The 20,212-nt window shown below is 44.8% G+C and overlaps 1 protein-coding gene across 3 annotated transcripts in view; it reads right to left on the bottom strand.

Moving 5' to 3' along the window:
- The window catches only part of TSHZ2 (teashirt zinc finger homeobox 2), a 208,787-nt gene extending 192,971 nt beyond the window's left edge, over positions 1-15,816 (bottom strand). For all 3 annotated transcript variants that reach the window (XM_058036074.1, XM_058036075.1, XM_058036076.1), the window contains exon 1: positions 15,701-15,816. In XM_058036074.1, coding sequence (XP_057892057.1) covers positions 15,701-15,740 — 40 coding nt within the window. In that variant the 5' untranslated portion in view covers positions 15,741-15,816. The remainder of the gene's footprint in view (positions 1-15,700) is intronic.
- Between the last annotated feature and the right edge of the window lie 4,396 nt (positions 15,817-20,212).

The following is a 20,212-nucleotide window of genomic DNA, read 5'->3' as shown; positions in this document are numbered from 1 at the left end:
GTTTGCAGCATTTTCAGTGAACTCTTTCCCTCAGCGAGCACCGCGCTGGTTATTCAGCCTCTCCAACACCAGTTTACTGACTGCTGTGGCCTGATCACTCCTTGGGACCCGTTTTTAAAAGCAGAAGGTGGCACACAGCCATGCTGATGGCCCTGCAGCCATGTTTCTAAAGAAGTGTGACAGTGAGTGACACATGGTGACTGCAGGGCTGGCACACCCCGGCCCTTGCAGCACCTTCTCCCCACGGGCACAGGCGGCGGTGGTACCCACGTGCACACACCCAGCAAACCAGCAGCAGCACTTTATCTCCCCTCAGCAAGGCCTCTGCTCCTGGAAAACCACTCACTTCAGTCCAACCATGCCTTTTTAGCTAATTGGCACAGAGAGAAGCAGTTAAATGTAACAGAAACCAGGGCTTCTAAAGGAAGATAACATTTTTGAAGCCACGATTTCTATTGCTTTTTATTACCTTTACCTATGGTTTATATGACAAGGGGTCAGAGAACAGATGCAGATGCTAGACTGGGTGGCTGAGTAAATGAAGTCAACTTCTACAGAGAAATGCAGAAGGAAGTTAGAAGACATGAGTGAATTCACTTCAGTAGCCATATGAAGTTTTGACTCACTGCTGACTCAAGTAAAATTCCAATTTAATACACCTCCAAAGCATAACCTCTTCTAGATAAATCAACAGTAATCCACTAACCAAATACTCTCAGAAGAGAAAGGGAAATTCTGAGTAAGAGTACAAATATGAATCATTATTCTGATAATGTTTTTGTTATTATTTTTGCAGATGAATCTGAAAGCTCTTAGGACTCAATTAGGTTACCACAGCCAATAAAGATGAAAAGCAAAAGAAAGGCAGATACTTTCTGCCTAGACACCGTGGTGATGGGCACATCAGAAATGAGGTAGATTAGATAGATGAAGTAGACAGACACATCTAACTGTCCTCCAGTGCACTCATTTGTTTGACAGCCTGGAAAATGCCAACATTCCTGGGATTAAATGAAAATAGAAAATTGCATTTTCACTGTAAAGTATACATGGAACTTTCCTATGTCAGATTCTCTTTGTTAAAATAAACCAGGGCCCAACCACGTCCTCCCAGAGTGACCAAAGCACAGTAAGATAAATGACATAGAAACCAAGGCACAACCGACTGAGAGCCCTTGGGCTGTTACCTTTGTAGCCAGGTTTCAGGGGAGTGATAATGACCTGCACACACATTGAGACATTAATTTTTTTCTGAGCTCGACAGCACCAAAAATCCTAAACTGCCCATCTTGCATTGCTGTCTTGATATCGTAATTCTTTTATCCACAACTTCCAGCTGCTTTACCTTTATGGGCTGGTCAAACAATTTTTGTTCTGTGGTGCCTTTTCCCCCAAAAAAGCAAAGGTAAATATCTTGGATGCAAAAAATACAGGAGAGCACTGAGTGGAGTGGCTGTCCCCAGAGGCTGCTGGGCCAGGTCTGTCCCTGTGCGGCTCTGCCCAGCTCCCAGAGCAGCACATGCACACAGTGACACACGGTTCACACTTGTGCCCACATTCCATCCTTCCTCCAGGACGTGTGCTCCATGCAGAGCTGGCAGTGCCCACCCAGCCCTGGCAGCAGCACTGCTGAGCCCGGGGAGCCGAGCTGAGCGACATCCCGGAGCTGCCGGGGAGAACAGCATCCAGCTCCTTGTGACAGTTTTCCCCACACAACATCACAATCAGCCAAACACACTTGTAATCTACTGCAGCTGGTGTTTCTATAATTGATAGAGATATAAAAGCCCTTTTTGCTAAAGTTGTACTTTTGTATTTTTTTTTCTTGGGGGAGTTGTGAGAAAGCAGCTACAAAAAGCAAGCTTTAAATCTCAGATAATGTAGCTCCCTTTAGAATCCCGAGCTTAAAGCGAGTAGTTACGAGTTTTAGCAATGCAAAAAAAGGGAGCTAAAAACAAACATTTATTTTACTTGACGTAGCAAAACAGTGGATTAAAAAGTTAAATCAATGTGCCGTCTGAATGGTTCCTGCTGTAGCTGCAATTTCAAATGAAATAAGAATGTTATAAAAACTCGCCCGTATTAGGCACATTTGGAAATGTCTCCTTGTAACTGTTCTTTAAGTGTTCTGTCTATGAGCACTAACAGGTCACTGCACAGGAAATGCAAAAATATGTTACATTTTAATCAGGGCATATAAAACACTGTCTAGAATGTTACATTGCCCTTGGGAATCTGAAGTAAGTAGAGGAACTTTTACAAAGTCCAGGTCACTCTCCCCATTACATCACTGTTTAAAAAAAAATATATTATTAGGTTACATTACAGAGATGTCATGTATTAGAACTTTCCCAGTTGCAGGATGATGGCTAAGAGATGCTTATTTCCTTGGAGAAACTCGTAATCACTCCCTTGCTCCCCTGCTCATACTTTGTATATTGGAAATAGTGCATTTTAACTGAATCAAAATGTTTCCAAACAATTATAAAGAGGGAGGACTAATATAAAAATGAGACTGTTCGTATACTCATAGCAACAACAAATTTCAGCACTTTTACCCTAACACACACACACAAGTTGAAACTCTGCCTGGCTGCACCTCATAGGTGATAAAAAATGAAAGAAGGGATTTTAGCAGACATGTTTGGGAATGATTAAGGTAAAATGTCCCTAATCCAAACAAATGGAAACCCAGATGTTGATAGCATCATAACATTCCTCTGTGTTCCTGCAACTCTTTCTCCACATGATTTACATTTGTTTAACCCAAATCATAAGTTGGTAAAATCTTTAATAAGTTCACCAAAATAGCAAAAGAGTAATGCAGAGATGACTGTTTTCTAGATTAACATTCTCAAGATTTTAGTTATTTAATGCATAAATGCTAGAGGTGACACAAACCAGTACAATAACCTGAAGGCAACCTGCTCTGCTGAGCCTGATTCAAGTTTTGTGGCTGACTTTCAGATACAAAGATCTGATTTATAGGAAAAAACTCCCATGGGGCAGCAAACAAAATGAAATAAAATAACATTAAATAAAATAACGCCTGTGTCTGAGTAAAACCTAAGTGAGAGCCGCAGGGGCCCAGGGCAGGTACCCACACAGCGACCCAGGGACCAGCCCTCCACCATGGGCATGTTGGGGCAAGAGAGGAGCTCTCAGACTAGCAAGCCTTTTATCTGCACAGATATCTGTGGTTGAAACTCCTGGCAGGATTCTTTGTGTTGTCTCTGAGCTGCTTTTGTACCACAGCTCCTTCAGTGCCCAGAGTGCCCACGCTCCCTTCAGCCTGACCCACCCCGGCCATGCCAGGCCTGGCGCCGCCACTGACCAACACCCCGTCCCACAACCTGACACCTCCCAAACACACCAAAAATATCAAATATATCAATAATACCATTGCCACACATTCTAAATGGGGTCACCAACCTGTCCATGTGCTGCCTGAGCTCTTCCACTGTCCTGTTGGCTCTGCCATCCCAGGGCAGGCCTGCGCCTGCCCGGCACCATCTTCTCCCGGTGTCCGCACCAACAATTGAGATTTTCCTCCTTTCCACTGGGTTTTGCACTTTTCCTGAGCTGCCTGCGCCATGCATGTGGATGGGATCTCATCTCTGCCATTCAGCTGACATGGAGGGCACAGCTCTGGCCAATTTTAAGAGGATTTTTTTACTTTTTCCCCACAGAAGAAGGTCCCGCCTCACACGCGTTGGGCCTACCGCGCTATGGCGGCCCCTCAGGCCTGGCGCTGCCAGCCCGGCATGGCCCGGCAGGGTTTGTCCCAGTTGGGCTGGATGGATTTCCTGCACACACCTTTCTGTCTGTGAGGTGTGGATGAGCACAGGCCTTGGGACAGCCAGCTGGGAGTCCCACGGGTGCCGCCACACTGGTTCACACCCAGGCCTGACCAGACAGGAGCTGCCGGCCGTGCTCCCGGCACAGCCTCACGGTCACTGTGGTGCTCTACACTGACCAGGCAATAAAGTCATGCACAAGAGTTTACCCCTGTTTGCTGTGGATATTTGATCATTTTATGCTTTCTGCCCCTCTTGTCCACGTTCTGCTTCCTAAATCTCTCTTCTTCCTCCCTCAAGGCCTGGGCTCCAGCTAAACACAAACAAAACCTTTTCATCATTCTCCTTCTGCTCAGACCCATGGCTGCCCCTGCAGTCACTGCCCTACTTATCCCCAGCTCAACTGGTTTTTAAGGGAATGTAATTGAAAAAGAGAAACCAAGAACAGAGCATGTGTGGTGGGGATGGCACGTTGGAGAATGCTGTGTCACCTTCTAAAAATTCTTTGGCAACAGCAACTTTTAGGTTTTATAAGTCAGACAAATTTGGGTGGATTTTCTCAGGGAAAGCAGAAGATATCTCTGAAAAATGTTCACGTCACTGCCAGAAAGCTCAGTGGTCCCACAGCTTTGAAATAAACCCCGATGAACGTCTTCTAATTTTTTGCCAAATAACATCCTACCCTAAATTACAGGAAGAACGCTTTAAGAAAGAAAACACAGATTTTAATAATGGAAATGGTCTCTTTGAGCAGCTCAGAACTGGAAACATTAGAACCAGTAGAAATTAAACTTCTCAACAGGAAACCCCAAACAATCTGGACTATAAGAACTGTTGAGTCTATAACACAGAAGTTATTGCTGCCATGCCCTGGGCTATCCAGTGCTCCCACATCCACACAACACTGTTCTCAAGGATTATGCTGGTTTTCTGCTCTGTTCAAGATTTTCCCTATTTTTTCCCTACTTTTGCTATCACATATCTGAACTTTTACTACATTCAAGGCCTGCCAGGCAGGTGAAGATGCTGAGCCCTGGGCACCAGTGTTGGCTCCTTGCCCTGCCCTTTTCACTGCACCTTGCCTCTCCAGTCTGAACAACCCAGACGGAAAAAGAGCTCCTCAGACAAAAAACAAAACAAAAAAATACATCTATAATTCCAACCACAGCAAAGGCTGATGACTTGTGCTGTCATATTTGAGCTGTTTTTTCTCATGCACAAGTAAAACAATAACCAGGCGAGGCTGAAAATCCCAGGTCTGAGTCCCTGATTCACTCAGAGCAGCCCTTGGCCATAAATTTCAGCACTGCCTTAAAAATTGATAGAAACTCTTTTTAATCATCAAGTATTCAGGTGCTCATTACCGATATATACTTTAATGATGTGCCTTTAAATTTTGGTCTAGTTTTAAAAATACAGTTTCCTCAAATTCCATACCAAATCCAAGTCCTGTAATATTTTTAAGCTGCTTTTTCCTTTCTAAGGTCTGCTTGAAACACAAAATTTAAAGAGTTTGCTCTGCCAGGTGATGTTTTGTTAGCTTTTGACAAGAGAAAATATTTAATCCCTTATTTTTTTTTTCCTGCTCTGAATATTAGTTTAATTGTCACAAATAATTAAACTCTTACGAGTTAGAGACGTCTTCAGACATTTTGACAATACATATTAAGAGACACTTTAAGGCAAATCTGCACAGATCGGCTTTTATTTGTTATGCTAAACGATGATGCATCCTGATTGCATTTGTTCCTTATTTGTGTGTGCAACAGGAGACGTACTGTGAATGATCTGTAAGGAATAAAATGACAGTATTTGACAGGCTAGGAAATGTCTGGGCAAGGATACAGGAGAAGGAACCCTGAGAGGGCATTGTTTATGGAGGGGCAATGGGGAGAGACATTCCCTTCAATCTAAGGCAATGAAAGGCGCCAACAACTAAATTACAGTTAATAACAGTAAGAAATAAACATAAATTACATATACAAGGCTCGAGCTCAAGGACTTTGGACCACTAAAAATATATATTATTATATCAATTATCAACGAGAGACAAATTCCCATTCTGGGAATTTGCATACGAACTCTAATAACCTACTATTCAGAAATAGAGGCAAGTATTAATTTCCACATGAAAAGGAGCCACGGGAGATCCTCCCAAGCCCCCAGCTCTGGAGGAGAAATCCCTACCTGGTGATTCAGCACCTCTGCTCGAGAGGGTAGCAGGTGGTCTCCCAGGTAAGGCAGATCAGCCCCATATTACCTAAGATTTATTCAGAGTTCCTGTCAATATAATGGCTGAAACAACCATTGCTGAGAGGTAATATGGTGTGAAAATAAACATAAACAACCCTTAATGAATCCAGAGGCTATTACCTGCACCATATTTCTTCTATAGGCAATACATACATCTCCAGTCCAGGCAAACAACATAAAAGTGCCCCTGATTGAGGCCCAATTCCAGTTTACATAAGAGAGGGAACTGAGGGAGGTCCATGGGAATTTGATGCTAAAGGCTTTTGAAAATTCAGGTCTCTCTTTAGCTGCCCATGTAAGCATTTTGACCCCCTAGGACTGCAAGCTGAGCCTCCAGCTCTATCACCAGAGAATTCCAGCCCCCTCTGGCAGTCTGGGTGGAGGAAAATGTGTATGGCCTGCTCAGCTGCAATTACACCAGGTTTTACACATTTCTCAGGACAATGCTTTATAGACAGTCACATCCAGCTCTCCAAAGAAATGCAGAACAGTTTATGGGAAGAAAAGTAACAGGAACCAAATTCTCTGCTCCTGAAACTTACCACTGACCAAAAACCAGAATGTAAGAAACTTGATTATTCTGTATAAAATTCTTGCTTAGTCAAGCTCCCTTGGCTTGGTAGAATTAACAGAACTCTGCTTTCCCAAACCATGAGCCCTGCCATTTTTGGGAGCTCCTGGCCATGAGCAAAGTGCCTCTTCCACCAGCACAGGGAATTGCGTGGGAGAGATGGAACTGCATTTCCACCTTCCCCAGGGTCCCAGTTGGGCTGATCCCTCTTCTCCCCATCACAGACCAGGGATGCCTTGAGCTTCAAGCCCAGACTTCCCTCCTGGAAATGCTCTGATGGTAGAAATGTGATCTAGTACCTCGAGCAGGGAATTGGGAGCAAACACTGCTTGACCTTGAGCAAATCAGGTAAAACCTCCCGGGTTCAATTCACCTTTCTGTACAGCTGAGGGGAAATATTCCACATCTCTGGGGTTATTCTGAGGAGTATCAGCAAGAAACCCACGGAGGAAAGGTGCTAAGTGTGAAGAAATATTGCTCCACTGCCTAACAAAGGACACAAATATGAGCAGGATCCACGCAGCTAATCAAAAGCACTGGAAAGCTTTTAAATTTTTTAGCATTTAATGCTACAGATGATCAATATAACTGCTTAGCTTCTTTCTCCTTTCCTGTGTTAATTTAATGCTACTTGTACTGTGCTTATGTATGGCACGACACGGCTGAAAAACACATAAAAAAATAATTTTGGTAGACCAATACAGCAGCTGGCGCAAGGTTTCTTCGACACAAAACATAAAATCATAAAAGACCCAGCGCTTTCCTGTGAAGTCCACTCACCCTGTGGGGAGCAAATGAGTTCTTCCTATATGTACAAAGAAAATTGCAGACCTTATAAATTGTGCTGGTGATTCGCCATGCAATTCACACAAAAAAATATTTATATATGGAAAATTCAGAGTAAAATCTCTCTATGAAAAATAGAAATTACTTCTGTCCAAGTGCAGGGCGAGTGATAGAAATACGGTTGTTGTCTGCACACAACAAACTGCATCAATGTGCAGGTTTTCGTTCCAATCTCCTCTAAGCAGTTTCGCTAGGAAAAAAAATACATCTGAGCTATCAAGGTATTCTAGAGAATTTAATTATTTTCATTAAAAACAAGAACTGTAAGCTGCTCCTTTTTTCAATAGGAATTATGCACCAATTCCACATAAACGGACCCAATATCACTCCAGCAAAGTTGCTTTGGGAATATGTAACAGCCTTTTTTAAGTTATGAAAGCAATATTGGATGAGATTTACTACAATTTAAGATAAGTGGGTCTTAATTTTATATGAACAGAGAGACTTAAAAAGCAGGAAGGAAGAGTTCCAATTATATTGTGCTGGAATATCAGGCCCTGTGCAAAATTGCCCCTTTTCTGTTTTACATGCATAAAAACAAGCACAACAGGCTTTTCAATTAAATGAGTCTTTTGAGAGAGATGCAGGAAGAGCCAGCGAGCTCCTTAAAACTTTATTGCTTTTTATCTTTGTCAGGTAGGGCTGTGAGTTGAAAATGACCTGTTCTTTGCAGCTCACAGTTCTTCCTGAGAGCCTTTTCTTCCTCTTTGACCCATCACTTTTAAAGGTTTCCCAAAACAGGAATGAGAGGCTCGATCTGGATTAGTTTTCCCCATCTACTCGGCAGTTGTGCTTTTCCACAGCCATGCAGAGCTCAGGATGTTTCCCAGAGTCTCTTTAGCATTGGGAGTAACTTTAATGAGCCTCAGTATCATTAGAGGAGAGCAGTTTACAGAACACAGGGAGAAAAGACACAGAAAGGAATAAGATACAGCTCTAATAGATACAAGCCATGGAGATGAAAGAACGAAGTCAGCATCTCATTTGCATTAATACAATAAAAATACAGCATTAATGTTGCTAGTTGTAAATTTTTTTTCAATAAAGTTCAGCCTGATTATATCTGGGAAAAAGGTAGGCTGTGCATTCCTCGTAGTATTTATCCTATAAAGAGCAGTTGCTGCCTATTAACTTTCTAGATTTAATTGCCACTAAAAGCAATCTCCAGGAAACTTCAATTGAAAGTCACTCCTCAAGAACCGATGGTCTGAGCTCTCAGAACTGCTTTGTTTATGGCAACACAAAGCCAGAGCTCCAATTCACACAGCTCCACTCCATCATTATGTTCAGTATTTTGTTTACTGATATTATGTGTGTGTATGTCTATAATTATACACCCAGACACACACACACCAGTTCATCACCAGAATCAGGCAAAAGAAATACTGCCAACCTTGTTTATACAGAAAGCACAAAGCACAACCTCAAAAATCATGGGACTGGCTGAAAATGATGGGAAGTTAAAAACAGTCACTCTGAGAATCAAGGCATTTTTCTTCTGCATAAGAACTTCCAGCCTGCTTGTTTTCAAGCTCCTCTCCAGAGTGAGCAGTTTGAAATAAATTTCCTTTAAAAATGCATATTGGACACTTGCATAATCATCATCAGACTCCAGGAGCTGGAGGTTTGAAGAAAATAAACCCTAACAAAGGACTTTCAGGGGACACCACTGCTCACAGCACAGTTCTAACATTTGGGCAAGGATTGGCGCAATAATCAAAACCTGCTCTGAAGAACCGAGCTCTCCAGGTGCATCCCTCTCCCACCCAGGCACTTTCCTCCCCTCCTTGCAGGTATGGATGTGTGCATGCCTGAAAAGGATCCGTTTCTCAGACATTTAGGGCTGTTTGTTCTATTTAACTGTGGAATTTTACCAGTACTTGGGACCATCAGGCGCTGCACGTTAGAAACTCGGTATTTTTCACAATCAGATCCTGTCATTTTGAAGCTATTGTTGTGCCTTTCTTTTTCCTAGGGCAAAGGGGGAAAACATTTCTTTTAGGGAAACAAAGATTCTCTTCATTTTTCTAAATGAAACACTTAATGCAACAATTAGATCAGAAGACCAGTTTTTCCACTTCTTTTTTTTTGCCTGAGAAAGCTCACAAGGTAATGGATGAAAAGCCAGCAACAGTTGAAGAGGGATGTGTAAATCTAATGGGAAACACTGTGCTTCTGTGATGCTTTTCTCCTTGAAACCTTAAAAAATACACGGTTTGCTGTCAAGGTACTTCTGAGTTGCAGAAGCCGTTATTATAACACGGTAAAAATTACCCTGTGCCAACAGCCTCGAGTGAGAAGCCACCTTAATGAGAAATAACTGCTTTTAGCCCCTAAAAGCACATGGAACTTTCAGGCTTTGGATTTGCAACCCCATTTTCAGGCGTTTTCTCGAGAGCTGCCGCCCCTGTGCACAACATGAACACCGTGCCTTAAAAAAGGTTTATTTAAAAGCCCATGTCACCTCCTGGTACCCAGAACCAGCGCTCAGTCATTAACACAGAGCACAGAAACGTGACTGGGGAGGGAAGTTGGCCGAGCAAGCAGAATATCTCAGTCATCCAGCCTTCAGGAAAGAATAGCTCACTAGCGTTAGGAACAGAAGTTCCAAGCAGAACTGGCCCTGGATTCAAAGCTTAATGGAAGAATCTGGTCCCTCTTCAGAGGCAGAATGCTTCTCCAGGAACAGATATATTGGATTTTGTAGGTGAACAGCCCAGTCTTACACAGACAGTCCTTCCACAGGCCAGTCACCCACTGAAGCAAAGTGCTGAGCAAGAGCTGCTGAACTGGGCCCACTCTCATGTAAATGATTGTAATTAAATAGGTAATGAAAAATCCCTGCTCTTGCATGAATGAAATGGAAGATTTCAGCTCGGAGTGTAATGTGGTTCCACTTGGCTCCTGTATCAGATTGGGAGACAAATGAAAATGTCTCTCTGCTTGCGTGAGCATGCTTTGGAGGTAAAACTTCACAAATATTTTCATTTTGCAGAGAAGAGGGAAAAACAAAGGCTTATTCTAGCAGCAAAGTCTGTAGGATCCCACCTTTTTAAGGCAGAACGTGGCACACACATCTCAACCCGAGAAGCATTAAACAGAATTTGAATAATTTTACTTTGCCTCTGCTAATAATACGTCATCCAGTGGAAGAACCAGGCCTTATTCTCCCCTCCACCAGCTGACATGATATTTTTTTTACATTTGAGCTCTTAAGATCTGCACAATAGCTTAACACAATAAGTGTTTAGCCTCTGGTTCCAACTGTAATTGATAGAGTACAGTTCCATTCCCTCTGCTGCTGCTAAGTTGGGAATTGCAGCCACAGCAACTGACAGCTTTTTTTTCTCCGCGAGTCTGGAGTTGCTCTCTGGGAGTGATGTCCTCATCGGGATGGGAAGGGAAATGACGGCAGAAAAGCTCACCCTGGGCCTGTGCTACCGAGGGACTCCAGGGACCTCTGCTAGGGGAGACAGCTCCTCGAGGTGGGTGATGAAAATGAGAGCAAAAATCAGGAGGAGAAAGCTCCGGCAGGAAATTTCCAAAATGCTGCCGGTTTGGAGAAAATGGGCTTCTCAGAGAGCACGGAGGAGGGAGAGCAGTTATGCACCAGAATTTCTAACAATGGACACGCTTTCAAAAGTGCTGTAAAATTGTGTCATTTGCTGATGGAAATGTCTTTTGTTTCCCAGTCCCGGGGGCTGAACTCTGGGTGCACCCCGCTCTTCAGATAGTGGGGAGATACTGGGCTAGGATAAATGAGAGGAAAATTGAAATAGGGAAATAGGCACTAAAATGAACGAGATTTCAAATTGTCCCGTTCAGGCCTGAGTTCTGACACGGGAAAAAAAATTTCCGAGCAGCTTTGGGCTTAGGAGCCGACTGCAGAATTTAACGCAGATGGCGACTAATTTTGGTGCCTCTTTAGTTGCAAAAGTACCTATTTTTGAAGATATTTAATTAACCAGGATTTAAAGGCTCCTCTTGTTTGTGAACACCTTGGCCTTTTTGTCATCTGTCAGCATTGTGATGTGCACTGTAAGTGAAGGGTTCTGAGGCATGAACTGTTTAGGTGGTTTTGATGTGCAGTTGCTTTTCTGGAGGATGTTGAAACAAAACAGTGCTGCCATTTCTACAGTTTCATTCAGCACTGCTTCCTTGGAATCTGCTGCCATTGCCCCTGTTAACAAGGATACAAACAATCCTGGAACAGCCACAGTGCTCCTGGATACTTTTATAGAGATATCTGGATGCCTTTCACCATAGAAATACAGGGAGCAAGCCTTGCTGGTTATTTACTCTGCTCTCTGCACAAGCAGAATTTCACATTCTAAATACAATCCTGGTTTAAATAACCTTTCCTACTAAGGTGCAAGCTGCAGCTTTAAAGAACTCCCTGCTCACCGTCTTCTGCTTGCTGCTCTATGAGGACTCTTCCAAAAACAAACCCGTGTTATTCTACAGCTCCAATAAACAGAATAAATGTCCCTGAGTCCTGCTTCTGCTGTACTTCTCCCCAGCTCTGGTTGTTAGCTAGTCTGTCGGGGCTGAGACAGAAAGAAAAGAAGAAATATAAAATTTCACCCGCAAAGGGCGTTAAGTCCAGATTCCTCTTTGCAGGCTTTAGAAAAGCAAACTACCAATTCATGATCACAAAATAAAATATGCACATTTAAACAAGCTGCAGGGGAAAGGAGAGTTTAATCCAGTGAAATTGTGTTTGAAAGCTATTTCATACCCCTAGGAATAAAATCTGAATAGCAATTCTGCTTTGCTTCCACCCTTTTTCCACCCTCCTGTTAATATATTACCATTTGTTATGGGATCGTTACGAGACTTTTGCCGCAGACGTGGCTGCATTTTGCTGAGGGATGAAGGAGTTTGTGGGCCCGAGCCTCCTCCTGCTCACAGGAGCAGCCAGGACTCAGTGGTGCTTCAGGGGAGCGATGTTTGATTCGCACCTGAGCGGGGAAGAATTGGCCCCGTTTGTAAAGCCTTGGGGTGAGAGCCCCAGCACACACGGGCTGCTTACTGCAGACACAGGTCCCATCCTAAAGCTGCCTCTGATGGAAAGAGCTGCAACTCTCTGCCTCAAGAACTATCGACTTGGCAAGTGACGCTCTCAAAAAGCAGGGATGATTCAGAAAAGATTCGGCCCTGCAAAGATCAAAATGCGTTTGACATCGTTTCGGTGTTGATGTGAAATAAAGTGGCTCTAAAAGAGTAACCGGAGAGCAGAAATCCCCATCATCACACATAAATAGTGCCCCATTTATCCAATTACACTCCCTTGTTTCATTACAATGCTCTGGAATATATTTCTTAGGAATACAAGGCTTAAAATTAATAATAGAAAAGGACAAAATTGCCACGTATATTTCTCTAGATAGATTTTCATCTAACAGCAGGACCTCACTTCTGATTCACTTGCTGGTTCTCTCTAACCTTTACATTATTCATTAATCAAACTCGAAACCTGCTTTCAAAGTCAGTGCATGGCAGTAATTATTTACAGTTGTGCATAGTATTTAATTTTAAGCAATGACAAAAGCAGACATGTCCAGAATCATAAGGCTTATCATTTTTCTTCCCTCGGAGGTGAACTATCTGAAGAAACTAAAAGTTGCAAACTTCTCTTCAATATCTCTGCTGCCATCAAGACAAAATACAGTGCAACTGATACCTTTGAACTTGTACAACTAAAAATAAATAAAAGTGAAAATTAAGTAATATATAATGTATTAACTCCTTTAAATAAAAGGACTAAGGAGCTTTGCTATCAGCCTTGATGAGAGATACATTTCTTATTGCACAGTCTGTCTCCTGTCACTTTGAGGTATTTTTCACCATACAAAACAGAACCTCAGTATTATCCCTGAAAATGAAAGTCAGTTTTAAGAACTATATACAACAGGCACGTCTGCTCTTTGAAACTCCCCCCTACCCCCCACAAACAGACAAATACAACTTCAAAGCAGGAGAACTATTGCAAATGTATAAACCTACTTCAAATAGTTCTGCTGGCTTAAACTGGACTGCATTTGCAGGATTTTGCTCACCTGAAACAACATTGATCTGAGGAGAAATCTAATCAAAGAAATGCACCACTGAAGAGTAATGCAGGTTTTATAATGAGAATGAGAAAGGAGAGATCTAATTGTGGTCATATGAGTTTCTCCCTTGTCACTAAGATCTTAAAAATGCTGTAGGATTCTGGATAAAAACATCTCTTACTGTATCTCAGCAGGGAAATCCCGGGAAACAACAGCACGGGCTCTGCTCGCAAAAATTTACTTTACTGTATCCTATGTTTCTAAAAAGGAACACCGTGCCCTGCCATGAAAAGATACTATACACATTCCAAGTGAAAATTCTACTTTGAAACCCAAATAAAATGAAGCCTCCTGTTCCTGACAGAGAGAAAAAAGGAGCAGCTCTAGCACTGTCACTGTGCCGATCAGCATCCATGAAAAAGCAGCTATTTATTTATCCTGCAAGTTGAAAATGTGAATGCCTTATTCAGATCAAACCTCTTGGTGAAGAAAATAATAATAGCGACTCTGACAGCAGAGGCCTCCCGAATACACATATATATATCTATAAATTTATATAAACATGTGTATTTCTAGCAGAGCTGTTATTTATGGCGATCACCGTAAATTTGGGATCTCTGCCTGCCAGGAATCCCAACCTGCATAGGTACATTCACTGGGCACGTCCCAAAAGCTCCTGCCTGCAGCCCATTGTCCTGCACCCAAGGAAATGCAGCCAGAGCTGAGAGTTGATAAAAGTTCTGCGTGTCCCAGTTTCTCTGGGGTGACATTTCCCCTGCGTGGATCCCAAGCACTACTTCACAAAGTTTATCCAAGTGTGCCACTAAACTTGCCCAAACGTTTTGTCCCACATTTGCTGTGCTACGCCCAGGAAATACTCACAAGGGCGAGGGAAAAATTTTCAACTAAAGACATCAAATATGAGTTTTCTTTAAAGAACTAATGCCAGGAAGGACACAAAGGGAAAAAAGAAGGGAAAAAACCCGCCTACATTAAAAGCCAAACAAGATAATAATTGTGCATGTCTGGCTAAGAGAATCTAGAGGGCAAGCCTTACGTCATTGGCACTTGGGTTACCATGGTGAGTGATTTATTGATATATATCAAGAATGAATAGATCAAAGGCAGCAAGATGACAGGTGATCAATCAAATGTCAAATCAAAGCTGGCAATCAAGTGGAAAGCTGATTTTTCAGTGGGTGGGTCTGGCAGAAGAAAAATGAACTTCCATATTGCGCTTCCCAGAAACAAAACCCCACCACACTATTAAAAAAAAAATAAAAATCAATTAAGGAGCCTGAAAGAAAACTCTTTGAAAAGATTTACTATACAGACCCACTCGTCTGTTTCTTTTTCTTGGCCCCCAAAAGAAAAAGAACACCCTACAATGACAAACAAAACACTTCCAAAGTTGCAAACTATTTTCTTCTGTTAAAAAAAAAATAATAAATTGCAAAACCACTTGGCATGTGCAAATATATAAACTCGGCTACGAAACAAAAGAAGGATTTGATTTGAAAATGTGGATTGTCTTCTAACAGTCAGAACGTTTCATTTTATTTCCTGTTGCAATTTTCACCACTGATGATCAAAGGCTGAACTTCCCCACCGGGTTCATCAGCAGAGAGAGTCCCTGTACTATTTCAGGCACACACAGCGCTCTCTCTCACACACACCCGGCCAGAGCTGCCATCAGAAATACGGCGAAATAAAAGATTAAACACCCCGACCCACTTCGCGAAACACACGGATCCAAAGCGAAAGCCACCGGGAGGGGGAAAACCAGAAAGGAGGGAGGGAAAAAAAAAAAAATCTATCCTAAAGCTAAAAGCGAAGGGAAGCCCGGCTGCTTTCGGCTGAGGCAGGGGAAGGGGCAGGGGGAGAAGGGGCCGGGGGAAGAAAGTTGGGGGGAAAGTTTCGGGCGGGCAGCGGAGCGGGAGCGGCGGCGAGCCGGGGGCAGCGGCGGAGGGCGAGCGGACAGCCCGGGCACGGCAAAACCTGGCAATAAGCGATGAAACTGGCTCCTCGGACTCACGGAGGGAAAGGGAGGGGGAGGGGGATAAATAAATAAAGATCCAGCCCGGAAAAGCAAGGGTGACCCTAAATAATAATAAAGATGGGGGGTAGGAGTGGAAGGAGTGGAGAGACAGAGGCTGTGTAAGTGGATGGCTTCTCCTTACCTGCAGCCCGTTTGGGTGCTTGCTGTTTCCTCCTTGGCATCGCTCTACTTTCTCCAATCTCACTTCTGTCCCCAGATCCGAGAGCCCTGAGTCGCTCCTGAGCCGTGTTCCTCTGCCTCTCAGCTGCTTCCCCAGCACCCCCCTCAAGCCTCCCCTGCCCCCCTCCTTTCCACTTCACTGATAGGAACCTGTTTGGTTTTTATTTTATTTTAGAAATCTAGGTTTCTTTCTTTCTCTTTCTCTCTCTCTCTCTCTCTCCCTTTTTTTTTTTTTTTTTTTTTTGGTTGGCTTTTCTTTTTTTTTTTTTTTTTTTTTTTTTTTTAACTGTTGCAACACTTGCTTTGCTTTGATTCAAACATCCAAGCTCAGGAGCAAATGAAAGGCGCCCACAGTGCCAGAGAACGGTAATAAATAAATAACAAAATAGATCTGTATATATTAAAAAGGCAGCTCTGGAGAGACTGTGGGGCTGGCTGCTTCCTCCCTTCCCTGTCCTGTCCTCCTCCTCCTCGCAGAGCCGTATGGCGGAGCGGTGCCCGGGTGTGCGCGGTGTGTGTGTGTGTGCGTGCGTGTGTGTGCGCGGAGCGCCGCAGGTTCCGTGCTGTCAGATGCCAGGCAGTGAGTGATATGGGAGCGGACAGGGAGGCTCGGGATGGGAGGAAATGTGGGATCCGCACACACACGCGCGCACACGCAGCCCCGGCGCGGGCACACGCGCGCACACGCGCTCACACACACACACACACACACACGCGCGCCCCGCACACACACGCGCGCACACGCACACACAGGCAGGGCGAGGCGATGCCAGCGAACATCGATCCGCCGAGCAAACTGAACATTAACAAACTCCTCCTCCGCGACCCGATGACAGGAGGAAATTTACTCCGCGCAGCCGGGCGGCAGAGCCGTTCATTAAAGAGACAGGGCGCCGGCACCGCGCCCGCCGCCGCCAGCGCCGCCGCCGCCCCGCCGGCCCCGCGGGGACACCGCTCCCCACGCGGGGACACCCCCTCCTCACACCGCTCCCCACGCGGGGACACCCCCTCCTCACACCCCCCCCCCACGCGGGGACACCCCCTCCTCACACCCACCCCCCCCACGCGGGGACACCCCCTCTCCAAACCCTCTCCCCATACGGGACCATCCCCTCCCTATGCGGGACCTTCCCCCGCACAGCACACGCGGGACCGCCCCACGCCCCACCCCGGGGTGACCCCGGCCCCGCAGGATGCGCTTCCCAAGCGAGGGCGCTGCGGGCAGCCGGGGCCGGGGCGCTCCGTGCGATCCCCCCGAGACAGGGCGGCTCCGGGGGAGAGCAGGGATTTGCAGCAAGGATCCCGCTGGGCGGCCCGGGGCGCTCCTGCCGCTGGGCTGCCCGCGGCTGCCGGGTCACCGGGGCGCCCCCCAGGTGTGCCCGGGGCTGGGGAGCAGGGGATGCTCTCCCAGGTGTGCCCGGGGCTGGGGATCGGGTCTGGGGACACGGGGGATGCTCCCCCAGGTGTGCCCGGGGCTGGGGACCGGGGGATGCTCCCCCAGGTGTGCCCGGGGCTGAGGACACGGGGGTGCTCCCCCAGGTGCTCCCTCCCTCCTGTGGATAGCCCAGGGCTGGTGACCAGGTCCCTTCCCTGCCCAGGGTGTCACTCTGCACCCTGAGGTGTCCCAGCCACAGGAACATGAAGGGATCAGAGGGTTGGACACCGAAGTTTGGTGAAGTTCGGGTGAAACCTCTCTGCTCCCTGAATTTCTTCTGGATTTAGGGACAGTCAGGTCCATCCATCAGCTTTTCCTTCAGCTGCTGTGAACACCTTGAGGGTTTAAATGGGATGGAAAGGATAGATTTGGGATGGAAAGGATGGTCTAATTTCTATGTATTTGACTATAATTTGTATAAGACCTCCTAAAAGTGGCTTTTCTGATACTCCATATCTTAAAGCAAGAAGTTGCTGTAGAACTGAGTTTTTACCTTTTTTCCCCCCTGTTTTAGCATTTGACTCTTCCTAATGAAACTGTTGGGATTAATAGTAATAATTTGCATCCCTCTCAAATGTAAATATAAATATATTATATAACAAATATAAATATATAAATATATGTTTAATATATCTGTTGGTTACAAACAACTAACACAGGGCCACTGTGTTGTAGCTGGTATCACTGAGCCATCTGCAAGGACAGGCCTGCAGTCCCCCAGTGACCTTTGTGTCCAGCAGCCCAACACTAGGCTGTGTTTATGAAAGTGTCCTCCTAACTGCTGTCACTGAAATTATTTGATAGCCTTCCCTGTACAAACTCCAGCGATTTTTATATGCAATAACAAAGTATTTATTGGTGCAAGCAAATGCTTAGTTTGTAAGATAAAATAGGAAAACACTACTATAAAATACTCATTTTCCCACTTCTGCCTGGCATAACTCACTCAGGAGCGAGCAGCCCTGCTCGGATCAGTGGGAATTGTGGGGATGTCTAGTACCTGTGTGCAGCAGGTGTAAAACCCTGCTGGTGCACACCAGGGATTTCCACTTTGTCTCCAGCCCAGGCAGGTGTAAACACAGGGCCAGGAGGGGCCTCAGCAGAGGGACAATTATCCCTGCCCTGGGATGAGGAGCAATGACACACTACTTGCCTTGGGAAGGGCAGCCTGGACCTGCATCAGGCAGTTCAGCACAGGGTGGCAAAGATTTTCTCTTTACATTTTGTGTGTCTAGAGTTGAGATTTTGAACCCTTCAGCTTCTGCATGTTGGTTCCCAAATCAGAAAACTGCAGATACCTCTGGCTGGTGTTCTGTCTCCTCTCCTCCCTGGGTGCACGGAGAGGTGCAGCACCTCCCATAGATTGTTTATTGTGAAGGATTGTGAAGGATTAAATGCTGTTTAACCCATTGATGCTGTAGTAAGATTTCTCCCCACTGTGGGACACGATGTGGGTGCTGGGACACTCGCAGGCACGAGGGGGTGGAACACGACAGAGGACAGAGTCCTGTGCTATTTTAGCCTCTGCCTGTGCCGCTCCTGTGCAAGCTGCAGAGGCAGGAGCCGTGGTTCAGGCAGGGCAGCAGTTCAGCATGCTCTGGGATCAGAGGAGCAGCTATTGTTCTCCAGAGCCGTGGCTCCAGTCCAAGCGTGCGCGCCGGGGACGGGATTTGTGTCGGTGCCGCTCGCAGGCTCCACGTGCGAGATGAAAAAGTCGCTGCTTTAAATGGTTACTCCTTGGGGAAAGGGGAATTGAGAAGATGGACTTGTGAGTGGAGCAGGAGTGAGATGGCACCCTATCCTCGGTGATAAATGGGAGCATTAACAAGGCTTGGTCGAGAGGAACCCTACAGATTTATGGCTTCCTGTCTCCACCAGCAGATGCCATTATGGCTGACAGAACAGAATGCCTTTCAAGAGGGAACTGGGCTGGAATTATGAAGAAGGGGGAAAAAAAGCAAGCAGAGTCTGGTGTCCATTTTTATCCACTGGTCAGAACTGGCTGATAGGTTTGAATAGAGCTGGAAGTACCCAGCGTGCGTGTGCTCCCTGCTTCTGTTATTTATAACAAAGTTGGTGAAGGTCATTTAGCATCTCTTTTAGCACAGGAAGAACCCATAATATTTACTGAAAGCATTTTTGCACTCTTGAAAATTAGAGATAATAAAATGAACAGATAGCACTGGAGGCTTCCTTGGCTTATCCAATGGAATAATCTCAATGGGTGCTTAATGTTTACTTTGGAAATGCAGCAAATGATTCTGAAGCTATATTGAATTTTATCTATTTTTATTACATTGCAGAATAATATTTCTCTTTCCTGACAAAATGTTATGACCAGTAATAGCAATGGCAGTTATGCATGTTCAAAAAAGAGTAATCAAATCTCATGCTTCAGGGCATGAGCTGAATTCCCCACTGGGATCCAGAAGGATTTTTTTCCCCCCAAATATAGCAATATACAATCAAGTAGGTATGTTCTTAGAGGATTTCCAATTTCTTGGTTTGATGCAGATTACATGGAGCAACAGTGTGACCTGGGATTGTGAAAATCCTCTCTTACTGCAGTTTGGGCTGGTTTGGGTCTGATTTTTCAGCCTAATGTGAGTGAGTTGTTGTGCCTCACAGGAAAGTTTACAGCCACTTCTGTGTGCAATAAAGGGCCAAATGCTCCTTGTGTACCTGACTCTGATAACAGTTCCCATCAGTGCAGTCACAACAAGCTCAGCCCTGGGACTTGCAGTGTTTTGTCTTACTTATTTTTGTTGTCCATCTTTCCTTCAGTGACTGTTCTGCTGATAATTAAACGTGGGGATTGTTTTCTTTCCTTCCTTTTTTTCCCCTCTAGAAGTTATATATATGTAAGTACACAATTTCTCTTGAATGAAATTCACAGTGTTGGTGACCCCTTTCACGCTTTCCCTACCATTGTAGAGAAAGAAAAGGTTTTAATTCTGGTAAGTCCTGCAAACAAAGAAAGATTTGATAAATAAATAATTTTCAGTACTGCCAGTTAATGGCATTGTCAGCCTCAGTGTT

Source organism: Melospiza georgiana, chromosome 17, assembly GCF_028018845.1.
Source record: "Melospiza georgiana isolate bMelGeo1 chromosome 17, bMelGeo1.pri, whole genome shotgun sequence".
Classification (NCBI taxonomy): Eukaryota; Metazoa; Chordata; class Aves; order Passeriformes; family Passerellidae; genus Melospiza; species Melospiza georgiana.
Note: the sequence above shows the minus strand (reverse complement) of the source record. Positions and strands in the feature narration are given on the sequence as shown.